This window comes from Akebia trifoliata, chromosome 3, assembly GCF_017979445.1.
Source record: "Akebia trifoliata isolate Shusen 1 chromosome 3, ASM1797944v1, whole genome shotgun sequence".
Lineage (NCBI taxonomy): Eukaryota > Viridiplantae > Streptophyta > Magnoliopsida > Ranunculales > Lardizabalaceae > Akebia > Akebia trifoliata.
Genome location: NC_141377.1, coordinates 28,749,236 through 28,762,716, shown reverse-complemented (window position 1 = coordinate 28,762,716; position 13,481 = coordinate 28,749,236). Strand labels below are relative to the sequence as shown.

General features: G+C 32.8%; 1 protein-coding gene across 1 annotated transcript; it reads left to right on the top strand.

Moving 5' to 3' along the window:
• The first annotated feature begins 449 nt into the window (after positions 1–449).
• PAHX (phytanoyl-CoA dioxygenase (PhyH) family protein) lies at positions 450–7,810 on the top strand. The gene is made up of 9 exons (XM_086434236.1): positions 450–582; positions 685–806; positions 943–1,003; positions 5,263–5,331; positions 5,509–5,627; positions 6,074–6,221; positions 6,316–6,460; positions 6,558–6,644; positions 7,505–7,810. The coding sequence occupies exons 1-9, from the start codon at positions 528–530 to the stop codon at positions 7,545–7,547; spliced, it is 849 nt and encodes a 282-aa protein (XP_086290362.1). The 5' UTR covers positions 450–527; the 3' UTR covers positions 7,548–7,810.
• The last annotated feature ends 5,671 nt before the right edge of the window (positions 7,811–13,481 follow it).

Sequence of the window (13,481 nt, the reverse complement as noted above, 5' to 3'; positions counted from 1 at the left end):
GAATCATACTAATTCAGAAATCAAAGATGATCCTCACTTAAGTCAAAAGTATTTTTCGAAGGCGGATCTCAATATATCGATCTCCACCTTCGAGAGGGGGTTATGTGGAGGGATAAAATCGTTTCTCATCCGAATCAATCATCCGCATCATCAACACGTATCTAATTTTTAATCATAATTATAATTCTTTTATTTTGCATTAAAGTAATATAAAAAGATATTACCTAAATATACAATTTTCAAAGATCTAGGTGGGTGCTATGGATGGATTACAATCTGACTCGGATCTAAGGACATAAAGGGTCCAGACCCACTAAATTCGGATTTCGGATCGCTTGGATATTTTAGAATGGGCCAGAATCGAATCTGAAAAAAATATGATGGTTCGGTTCTAAGCATGAACCGAACCGTTGACATTTGCACCGCTATTAGAGAAAAAACCGACCTAAAGAAGCAAAGGTCAAAAAGTCCAAAGCTCTCTATCTCTCTTCGTCACAAGGCTCTGTCATTCTGATCAGAGAGAGAGAATGGGAATTATGGGAAATTTGAGTACGGAGCAGCTCCAATCCTTCAACTCTCAAGGTAAAACCCTCAAAACCAATCCAACTAATGAACAAGAACAAAGAGAGGAACTTTTAACTTGTATGATTCTGTAATAATATATATATAGTTGGGATGGCACAGGGTTTCTTGTTATTGAATCGTTTTCAAGCTCTGAAGAAATCAATGGAATGAAGGAGAGGATGGATCAATTGCTGGACGAGTTTGATAGCTCCACTGCCTCCATCTTCTCTTCCAAGAATCAGGTTTGACTATTTATTTATTTATTTTTTAAAATTTTAAAATATAAAATCAGACAAACAATCAGAATCTGTTTTTAAAATACTTGGATTGAACCATCTTTGATTTCTTGGTGTGATTGATTCTCTTGTTTTGGTTCAGAAACAATTGACGGACGACCACTTCTACGAGAGTGCAGAGAAGGTCTCCTTTTTCTTTGAGGGTAGGTCGATGGTTGTGTGTGTGTGTGCTCAGTTTCTAGCAAAAAACTAATCTTTTTAATTGATGAAATTTTCTGCCTATTTGAGAGTTGTTTTTTGATTTTTGATTTGTTTTGGAAGGTATAAGTTGCATTCATATAATAATTAAGCAAAGATAATGGCCAAGCCAGCTAGAATTCCATCTAAGTAATACATTTTCAAAAAAATCCCACTAAATTTCTCAAACAACTTGCATTGAAAGAACACAATGCCGAAAATGCTAATAATAAGTAACTAGAATTATCTACAGCTTGAAAAAGGTGACTCCTACCTCCTATTAAACTAAGTTGATGGTTTTTCGAATGTTGTTTCAGAGGGAAATGGATAGGAGACCTATTGGAGAGATGAATGAAGGAGAACGGTAACGGGAGTGATGAAAATTAGGTTAGGTGATAGAGGGATAAATCTTGGGATGTAGTGTCTAGCTTATTCTTTCACTCCCTTTCATCCATAGTCACAAAGTTGGAGTAGGGGTTTAAAAGGGCTAGGAAAAACTTCGGAAAACGCAAAAAAAAAAAAAATTGTGAAAAAGAGAAACAAACTGAAAAAAAAGAGTAAACATAAAAAATGAGAAATATATTAAAATTGGAAAAAGTGTATATATTATTCTAAGTTTCCAATATTTTTGAGGAAGAAAACACATTATTGAATATCTATGCATGATAACCTGTTTTCTCACATAATTATCTATGTAATATGTTATGATGCTAAAATATGTTTAATCATCAAATCATATCTTTTGTTCAAAATAATACAATTAGCGATGTTAGAAGCCTTTGCACAATTCGCTTCTAAGCTCAATAAAGCTACTCAAAATCAATTAACAAGAGTTCAACGATTAAGTGAGTTGCTCTAACAATCCTAATAAGCCCCACTGGTGGAAAAACAGATTTTGACTATTTATACTGGAAAATGGATGTCTTGATTCGTTAGAAATTGGACAGGTAAAGAATGGAAATAATTAGAAACCATGACATCAAGATTTTATCTTCAAATCCCATATTTCTTCATTTATGAATCATCCAATCCTATGTTATGATTCAAATCCCACATTAAATAACAATCATGAATCAAATTACAAATAAACCATAAGGTCAAAAAAAATATCCATTTTTTTTTTAACGTTTGAAAAGAAGTGTATTTAAAACGTATAAAAAATGCGACTTTTTTTTTAATTATAAAAAAAATGCAACCTTTTCAAATAACGGGTCTTTTTTTTTTTTATTGTTTTAATCATCAGAGGTACAAAACTTTTTTTAATGCGTTTTTTTTATTTTATAAATAGCCCTTTTATGACTGTGCTTTTATTATTTCATGGTGTTGGATGATAAAAATTCACTTTTAAGCATGGTAGGATGTATGCCATGTAAGAGGATAAGAATGCCCCATTTGTTAATGAAAACCTGTTGGTGGTGCTAAAAATTCCCTCAAAAGTTGCAAATTCTTTTCATTGTGCATCTCCCGTGATAAAATTCTTATCATGTCATTAGACTAAAGATTACTGTTATTGGTTTTTATTCTCTGTGTAAGGCCAAAACTGAATCCATTAGTCATCTTTTCCTTCATTGCCTTACGGATCGAAAAATTTAGAATTTCTTCCTTGCCACTTTTGGAGTTTGTTGGATATTTCCTTGGTCCATCGTATTCTTATTTCATTGTTGGTCTATTTTTGCATTTTTGACTAGGGGCTGGATTATTTGACACCTCATTTATTTTATTATTATTATTTTTTTTATGTTTTGCTTTTTTTATGTTGGGTTCTTTGGAAGGAGTCAACTTTTAGGAGTGGAAGTTTTTCTTTGAGGATTTTTTACTAGGGGCTGGATGTTGAAGGTAACTATGAGGACGTGCATCATATCATTCTGGGGATTAAATCATTGAACTTATTATGGTCAATATCGTATAAGGAGTGGAAGTTTTCCTTTGAGGATTTTGTTTTTAGATAGGAATCCATTGTTGGAGGAAGGGAATCATAGTTCTATTGTTGTGAGTGGATTTATGTTTTTTAGTTTTTTCGTTCTGTTAGGATTGTCTCCTTGACCTCCTTTGTTGTCTTCTATGCTTCTTCTCTATTTATAGTATCCATATTTTATCGAGTGTCGATAGAAAACTTTCTAGAATCCTTATGTATTTATTTCTTACATTTCCATCTTCAAGTTTGTTGGGAAGCAAATTGATACATCAGTACGTAATATTTATTTTCATTGAAACTATCCAATTTGACCTAGTGATTTGGAAGTCAGTTTGTTTGCTTGAAAAGGGAGGTGAACTTTTTCTTTGAGGATTTGTTTTTAAGATGGGAATCCATTGTTGGAGGGAGGGAATCATAGTTCTATTGTCTTTTCATTTTGCTTAGTTTTTTTCTTTCCGTTAGGATGGTCTCCCTGACGTCCTTTGTTGTGTTTTGTGTTTTTTCTTTATTTATAGTATCCATGTTTTACTTGGACAAAAACTATCTAGATTCCTTATGTATTTATTTCTTACATTTCCATCCTCAAGTCCGTTGATAAACAAATTGATACGTTAGTATGTGATTTTTTTTCTGAAATGATAGGATCTCCCAATTTCCTCTAATGGTTTTGGAAGTCAATTTGTTCCATTGAAAAGGGAGGTGAGCTTTTTCTTTGAGGATTTTGTTTTTCAGATGGAATCCATTGTAGGAGGGAGGGAATCTAGTTCTATTGTTGTGGGTGGGTTCATTTTTCTTCCAGTTAGGATGGTTTCCTTAACCTGGTTAGTTGTCTTTTGTGTTTTTTTCTTTATTTATAGTATCCATATTTTATTGACCATGGACAAAATAACTATCTAGCATGCTTATGTATTTTATTTCTTACTTTTCCATCCTCAAGTCTTTTGGGAAGCAAATTGATATGTTGGTATGTGATTTTTGTGAAACAATAGGATCTCCCAATTTCACCAAATTGGAAGTCAATTTGTTTCTTGAAAAAGGGAGGTGGGCTGGGCTTTCATAATCTCAAGTATATGAATTGTGCTCTGCTTGGTAAGTGGTTGTGGACATTGACCGAAATGGCTTGAGGAGGAAAGTGTTTTTAGGCAAAGCATCTTGAATTACTTTCTTCCATAGATTGTTGTGGTCAACTCTCAACACTTACGAGAAAATATTTTTTTTATTTGCCTTTCCTAGCTTTATTATATATGATTGACAATTTTTTAGTAACTGATCTCAAATATGTTAATTTCTGATTTGTCTTTCCTAGCTTTACCACTCATCCATCCCAAACATCTTTGTCTTTGCTACATCATTTCTTGATTGTAGAGCATTTAGCTCCATAAAGCATGATTCTTCCTACTAATTATGTCCCCTTTAGTTTGGTCATGTGAGTTGATCACATAGTACTCTTGAAGTGCTCGTGTACTTGATCATATAATTCCGTGGTCACATCCTTAACCATCTTTCAATCTCTATGGATAATTGGAGATAAATAATGGTAGTGGCAGTGGTCTCTTTACTGGATCTAGACCATCAATTTTACTAGTGTTTCATCACTAGGATCGTCCTTGCTAAAGTTGGACGATTATAATGATAACAATATTAGTAATCAATTGTTGCTGGTATTCCTGTCATAGTCTCCCAAGCATACAGAAAGATAAGTCCTAGGTTCCATTATTGATATTCTTTGTTTTTCCAACTTTGGGTGCTGGATGTAGAGATAAATTGATTGGAATTGTTGTACAAGTGATTTGCTTTATTGATGTCATATGGGGATTTTTTTATATATAAATACTCTATGTTAATGTGTACTTTTATTTATCCCAATTCTTTCTAAGTTTCTCTGTATACCCTTCTGTTTTTATGTTTCTCATATATTTACTTCTAAGCTATCCAAGAAAGTCATGTCATAATTGGTTCAATGACTTATCTTAAGACAGTCACAACTTAGGTTGAAAAGTCCAAGATTTACTCTTGGACTTTGTTTGACTAAATTCAAGTAGGCTCAAAACTTTTCAACTTTGGTAATCTTTAATATATATATGTTTTTTCCTTGGTAACCACCTTTAATATTTTCTCCACATTTTCACATTTCATTTTAAAATTAACCCCTTTTTGTGTTGTGTGGTTGTTGCACAATCTAATCATGTGTGTTCTTTTGTCAGATGTGTTTTAATTGCCTTACTTGCGTACAATAGATTAGTATTCATGCTTTTGGATTGTATAATTTTAGTTTGCTCTCATAATTTTTAATACTTGTGATTTTGGCAGAGAAGGCATTTGATGATGATAGAAACTTGAAGCAGTCAAAGCAGCTCTCTATTAACAAAGTTGGCCATGGTTTGCCACTATATCAATCCTGTTTATTTTAGAATCACTTACAAACTCTTTGTAATAGGCTTGAGTTCCTTTCCATAGATATTTATTTCCATTCTTGTACTAGAAGTTTGCTTGACAAGCATTTTTCTTTTGTTTTTTGGTTGAAGCTGATTTCAATTGCTTGTTGCCTTCACACAGCTTTACATGAAATTGACCCAGTATTTAAAAGATTCTGTCGCTCAGATAAAATTTCGAGTTTGTTTGTTTCATTGGGCTACAAGAAACCCGTGATCATTCAGTCAATGTATATATTTAAGGTAAGTTTGTAATTTTAGGGCAGTTCTTGAAGTTAGATCTTTAGAATGAATATTCCAAAAGCAGAACAAAAGTAGCAGAAATGTAAGAAATATAAGAGGGAAGCTTTCTCAAATTCTTTATATTCCTCCCTAGAGCCCAGAACAGAGTTAGCTTTGACAGAAGGGGGAAGAGAGGGCTGGGGTGGGAAAATGTGATGGATGCAATCCGGATTTGTATATGCTTAAGTTTACTTCTTCATTGTTAAATTAAGAGAGCTTCGATTGCCACACCAACTTTTGCTAACACCACCCAAGATGGTGCTGGTTCTTTGGTGATTTATGAATTGGGGTGGTGGTAACAAAGTTGGTGTGGCCATAGGATATCTCTAAATTAAACATGAAAAACTCATGTATCATATATTACTTGTCCATCCTTGCCATATAATTTGTGAGCATTTAATTTGCAGCAACCAGGCATTGGGGGAGAAGTAGTGCCACATCAGGACAACTCATTTCTTTATACAGAACCACCATCTTGTACAGGATTGTGGTTAGCTCTGGAGGATGCAACCATCATTAATGGTTGCCTTTGGGCTATCCCAGGATCCCACAAGGGTATCTTTCCTCTTTTATTATCTCTTCTGTGCGGGCATAATTTGTCGGAGTATCAAGCTTTATCTAATCCTCTTTTGGTTTGTATTTTTTCCAGATGGCCTTGTGAGAAGGTTCATTAGAGATGATGAGGGAGTCCATTTTGATCGTCCTTCCCCATCTTATGATCTTAAAGATTTTGTGTCCGTTGAAGTGAAAGCTGGCACGTTGGTCGTCATTCATGGTGACCTTATACATCAAAGGTCGGTTAATTTAGGAAATTAACTCTGATACCTGACCATTTTGATAATCAAAATTTGTCTCTTTTTTCTTTCTCTCCTAACTGATATTGGGTAACAGCTTTGAGAATCAATCTTCAAAATCAAGACATGCCTTAAGCTTACATGTGGTGGATACTGATGGCTACCAATGGGCACCTGACAACTGGTAAGTGTGAGCTATATTTTTTATTAATTTTTTTATTATTGATGTTTGATGGACTAAACATATCCAATCATAATTGATTTGCCAGACTGATTTGAAATAGATCTAACCATGATTAAAATTAGAAAAAAGTGAAAAAGAAATACTGAAATAAGCTGGAGAACAGAATTTCTCCCTGCTGTTTTCTGTCTTCTGCCAATTATGTCCAAGATAACGATCTAATATTATGTTTAGAGAGCTGCTGTTGGCATCCAAACTTTTACTTATTACACTCCACTATTTGTCTCTCTTTATTAAGATTTCTATTTGTTAGATTTAGAATTGTATATGAGCCTAATCCTAATTGTAAACAACTGCTGAAGTTGTTTGAATGTGTTATAATTCTTTGTAATGTTGAAATAATAACTTGAACCAAACTTTTGTAATGTTTGAATGGTGTGTTTCAATCTTTATTATGGTGTTAATAAATAGTTTTAGAAATTGGGGTGTAATAAGTAACTGTTGGGGTGCCAATATAATTTGTCTATTTTTTATCTGTGAATTAACACTTCCTTGCCATGTAATATTTAATTTCCAAGCATTTCTGGATTTTCAGCTTGTGTTTTTTTATTTCAACCTTTAGAAATGTGTAATAGGTGGTTTTTTCGTAGATCACCTATTGACTGTTTTGAGATTGTTGTGTAATTCAAATCGTACAGCATTTGAATGAATGAATGAATGAAGAAGCCTGTCTTTATATCAGTGTTTATCTGTATTATATATCTAAACTCTATAGTCTATAATAGAACAATAAACCTAGAACTTCACCTTTCGGTCACATTCTTCGAATGTTTGATTATTGTTTGTGTTGAACCTTCTTTCAGGCTCAGAAGGAAAGTGGATCCCGAACCTCTTTACATTTCCTGATTGAATCACAGAGACGAAAAAGGGTGAACCGACTAGTTGTTACTTGTCTTTTCACTCCAGTAAGTTGTTGATCTCCTTCACACATTCAAATGGAATTTTCTCAACTTCTAGGAATGCTCACAGTGTTCTATACTTGACTTAGCCCAAAAAAAAAATAAAAAATAAAAATGAAAATATAAGTAGACTTTAAAGACCTTGTTTACCATTTTAACAATGTTACCTTTATACGTTTACGAGCAATAAAACTATCTGTGTTTCTTGGCTCTCGGGGTTTCTTCTTTGCCTTATTTTATTATTTTTATAATCTTCTGGCATCCATGCAAGAACATGCTTGACAGGATTTTGGCTGCTGCTATTTTATGACCATCATTTGATTTTAGTGAAAATTACTTAATAGCCCTTGTAGGAGGGGTTTCTTTCTAAATAATCCCTATCTTTTGAGCTGATAGTCCATTTAGTAGACATTTTCTTTCTTTATGGTCCCTCCACCTCATCTTCCTCTCTTTGTAATATATTTGGAATACCAAAAATGCCATTTTTTTCTCGGTCTTCTTCACATACTTAGGTTTTCCAATGACGATAGCAATCATTTTCGATGATCTTTGACAAATGGAGAATGGTTTATTACTGAGTTTTAACATTTAGATATAATTTTTTTTTTTTTTTTTAATTTTTTTTTAATTTTTACGATTTATAATAGAAAATGATGAATGAAATTGGGATTCAATTTTTTTTTTTGAAGATTATGTTATAACTTTTGATTCAAGTGTTCATTTCACAACTAAATTATATGCATAATGGGATTTTGAAGTCAGAAAAAAAAATCTAGGTCACATTTGGAGCGTTGAGGTCATCACTTTTTATTGTCTAGCTCACCACTTTTTAGTGTTGAATCTTCTTCAAGGTAAGTGGCATGTCATCAATTTTAAAATATAGGGGTTATTTCAAGTATTTTGCAAAATTAAATAATAATTTTTTTCCTTTTTTGTTTTTTAAAGGTAAATATTCAAATGATGTTTTAATCATTTAATGAAATAATGCAAAGACAATATTCTTAAAAGCATATCTCAAAAATCAAAAGATCCATACCTCCATTACAGAGCCTTTTTAATCCAATATTTAAAAAAAAAGGCCTTTTGAGGTATTTTGGTCTCTCCAAAAGGATGGCTTAGGAGTATTCTAGATTTAGATTTTGGACAGTTGATTTGGTCTAACCATGTGAACCATATATATGGTTAGATCGCATCATTTTTGTGGCCATGATCTTGATTTATTTCCATCTTTCATCAATTTTTTTCCTTCTTCAAAATTTAAAATTGTTTTAAGCGTTCCCATGGCTCTCTGGACATAGTGGAATAGAGGAACAAGGTTCTTTTTGCTAACTCCAATTCCTCGGGATAAGGTTTTATGAGGATTCCCCATTAGAAATTATAAGATAGATTAAGCCAAATATTTATTTTTCAAAAATCCTAAATATTAGTTAAAATGCCCCTGAAGAATCATAAACCCTTCTAAGAGTGAAAATTTTTGTGGGTATAATCAGTCTGAAAAACCATCATCTTGACCACGATCCATAGTTTTGAATTTTGATCAAGTTTTGGACCATTTTAGGCAACTTGAAATGAAACTCGTCCAGCCCAAAAACTCTTAAAAGTAAGAAAATAAGTTGGCCCAATCCATCGGTATTGGCCCACTGAATAGATAGGTTGGTACAAATTTCCTGCTTAAACTCCTATTATATATCCAAAATCCAACCTAGAGCCTAAATTACCACAAATACATTATCAAACTTCATCATAATTCAGAACGCATCCAATGGCCTAGACTAATACCAAGTCATCCCTAAAAACCTTACAATCTAAGTTACCCAAAATCCAGCATCAGACTTTTCAAACGAGAACTGCCATTGCCACACCAACTTTTACTAATGCCACATTCCTATGTAAATCACGACAGTTGGTGTGGCATTAGTAAAAGTTGGTGTGACAATGGTAACTCTCTTTCAAACCTACTCAAAATTCTTTAGCAAGAGATTTTACCAAGCAGACCTGGCTGTTGCATTTTTCTGACAACTCCAAGGGAACTTTTCTTTATGAAGTTCGTTACCCATCAAACCTCACTTTGTCTCAAACCTCACATTGTCAAGTTTGTTACTGAACAAATCTTGGAGTGGGGATCAAAGGTCATAAAATTCAAATTTATACTGTTAATTTGTTACTTAACATACCTCGGAGTGGATTCTAACAACATCAATTTGTGACATCGAAAAACGTGATCTAATGTCACAGGGTTATACAGTAAAAGAATTCTATGAACTTTGAAATTTTTTTGTTAATTTTTGCAATTAAATTTTCGTTTTAAATTTGGGAGTTCGGTAACTATCCATTTTCAATACCTACTATCAAGAAAAAAAGAAGACTTTTTTTTTTCCTTTTTTTTTTTTGAATCTAAGCTTTTCCATGAAACTTGGAAGGCTGTGTTGTTGGATTGCTACTTTGATTATCCATGTAACCCAATGACTAATAGTAAGATTTGAAATCTTATTAAGTCGTGCTAGCATGATTCATAAAGTAAGGTTTGTTTAAGTAACAAACTTCATAAAATAAGGGAGTTTTTGTAATAAAATTACAACAGATAGGTATGCCGGGTAAATCGAACACCTCTAATAGTTTATAAAGAAATACCAACGGTCTAGATCTCCCTAGAATATAGGACATGACTAGATTGGGTGGGTATAGGCACACTGCCACACAATAGTACATGAAAAGTCTGGAAAAATACTAAGAGAGCCAATTTTCTAACCAGTATGAAACTATACATAGAAATACCAGACTACCAACAACTTGCAAAAACCTCTAGCTTCTCCCTACCACCCAAAAATTCTGGAAAAATCTTAAAAGTTCTGCTAGGAGGAGATTTTCCAACCTAAGAGCAAAATATATTTACGCTCTGTATACGAGGTATCACATCACCTCAAGCCTATATAATCTTCTCTATATTGAATTTTGTAGTTTAAATTTAATTTTTCACCCATAAGAGTTTTGTGTCATGTGCGGCAATTGATGAATAGTATAGAAAAGAAAAAATAAGAAAAATAAATAAATCATACAAATTTAACGTGGTTCAACGGTGTGCCTACATTCACAGGAGCGAGAGATTGAATTTTTACTATATGTCAAAATAGGATTACATCATATGAATTTATTATAAACCCTAACTATACAATAGGTATTAAAAAATTTCAATAATACCCCTATACAATACTGTGGGGGCAACGCCCCCGCACCCCCAACCTATTAGTTATCCTTGACAATAAATTACATCCTTAAAAGGTAGATGCCATCATTTCGCTCTGCTTCACTTTCACCATTAATTTGCTTTTTTTTTTATATATGTGTTATAATATGAATCATATACTACAACAAGAGTAGATCTCCCTATGGTCTATAAGTAAGATATAATGTTAAGGATAGTAAAACTAATGTCAAAGATTTTTTTCTTCTAATCGTGTATTTAAAATTTAGTGACATCTTGACCTATCTTATTGTATCTTGGGAATTTTTTGTGGGGTTGAGACGTGTGATGGTAGGGACTAGTCTTGTCCCAAAAGTGTATGGGAAAAACTTTGGCCGTGGTATCACCAAAAAAAAAAAGAAAAATCTAACGCAAAGGGGAAGGCCTCAATCGTGGCACGCCATTCATGAATGTTTGGCATGAAAAGAGTATGGGATTGTGTTACTTGAGAGTAGGTACGTTTAATGAGATGCGACCACCTTTGCAGGCTTTGCTCATTTCAATATTTAGCCTCAACTATGCACATCTCGAGCCCAATCTAAAGATGGCTTTTGTTTCCATTATTTTATTTGGCCCATCTGCACCTAAACATGGAACTGAATCATATATGATTTTTATTATTATTATATTTTTTAATTTTTTCAAAAATTGTTAGATAGCAATACTTTTCAAATAAGAATCATAATTTATTCAAAATGTGGTGTACTGGTGTTTAATATAATTATCCAAGACTTCAATATTTTTATTTGCTAAAATTCTTGAACAAAAATTTAAGTGACAAATCTGAATTGCAAGAATCATATAAGTTGGATTTTAGTGTATCCACTCCTTAAAAACCGAATCCTTTTGTTAAGGTGTCACCTATGCTCCCAAACCTTGCTTCGACTTTTTGGGGGCTGATTGTTCTTCGACTCTTGTAACCACTATTATCTAAATTTTCTTTTCTAAAAGATAAATTAGGTATGTAATAGTGAAAAAACTAAAATGTTGGTGAAATTAAATCAAGAAGTTGGTCAAGAACTTCTGAGTACATTAAGATTATAATTCTTAAAAATACAATTTAATCATTAATGAACAAATATCAATCAAGAACCATTTGGTTTTAATTAGTTGTAATGGAGGTTGTGATAATGGTAGAGTAGCGATACTAATGATACCATTCAATCCATAGCAAGGGTGGGTGAGAGAAAATACAATCAAGTTATTGACATGACAATAATTAAGATATTTACTAGAGTGGATCGATATATATATATATTGACATGACAATAATTAAGATATTTACTAGAGTGGATCGATATATATATATATATATTTGAGGCATATATAATTGGTTGGTAAAACTGACTTTTTTTCTTAAAAATATTGTCAATTTTAAGTTATAAAAGAGAAGGTTTTGTAGTTTTAGTTCAACCATTAGTTGAAATTTGAGAGCTCATGAAAATCAGATATATATAATAGGAGTCATGATAATCTGACTACCCCACGTGGCAAACTCAATCAACTATCTGACGTGACAAGTTTGGGAAACATGGATCCGTGCTCCTTGGGATACACGATTCCCTTGAGATACACTTTTTATGGGGAAGTGCAGTCTTGTATCCCGAGGAGCATAGATCTATGGCTCCCAAACTTGTCATGTTAGGGTAGTCAATTGAGTTTTCCACGTGGGGTAATCAGATTATCATGATTCATATAATAGACATATTGAGCTAAGATAACTCCCTAAAAGGTCCTCTACCACCTAAGATGTTTGAACTTGACATTCTTACACTCCCGTCCTGTCGTACTTATTCCCCTTCCACTCTCTGGTTATTAAATCTTTAATGCCGTGAGCATGCATTGTATTTAAATTCCTAGGCATTAATCAAGTGACACCGAGATATTTTTGGATGTATTTATGCTAAATTCATGACATATAAATCAATCTAGAGATCAAACATTAAAGGGGCGTTTGTTTCGGATTCTAGAATTTGATTTTGGTTCATAATCAGATTCTAAAATCTGATGCATCGTTTGATTTAAATTATCAACCTGATTTTTTCTTAATCAAGAATCAAAATCATGGAGAAACAAAAATAGTTGTCAGACTATTTCTCCTGATTCTCACAAACTATCTACTTATGACAATATACCTTGCAACATCATCATCAACAACAACAACAACAACAACAACAACAATAATAATAATAATAAACATTATCAAAATAATAATAATAAAATTATTATTATTATTTTAAAAATAAGTGTAGTTGGGCAATTTTTTCCACAAGATCATTTTTGAGAAGCAGTGCTAGCCAAATAGGATTTTGGATTTTGGAAATCAATTTCTATAATTTGATTTAGACAATTCATAATCAAAATCAAGAATCAAGATCTACAATCTGAATCAAACACGCTCTAAGTGTGGTCCCAACCAAGACTTGAACCGACCTGTTATGTATGCTTTTGGATTGCATCTAGCCCACCCGTGTTGCCAATTAAATTAATAAAGGCCCAAATTTATTGCTTGTTGGGCCTATATTTCTGTCCTTCTCTATTATTATTATATTAAAGGGGTGATATTTTGAAGGACTTTTCTAATATGCAATGACGTTGGATACTGTTTTCAGTATACGGCTGAGATTGGAAGAGAAGAAT

Coding starts and splice junctions, on each gene's coding strand:
- PAHX (XM_086434236.1), top strand. CDS start 528: ATGGGAATTATGGGAAATTTGAGTACGGAGCAGCTCCAATCCTTCAAC. Junction 1,004..5,262: donor GGTCTCCTTTTTCTTTGAGG/GTAGGTCGATGG, acceptor TGATTTTGGCAG/AGAAGGCATTTGATGATGAT. Junction 6,645..7,504: donor CAATGGGCACCTGACAACTG/GTAAGTGTGAGC, acceptor ACCTTCTTTCAG/GCTCAGAAGGAAAGTGGATC.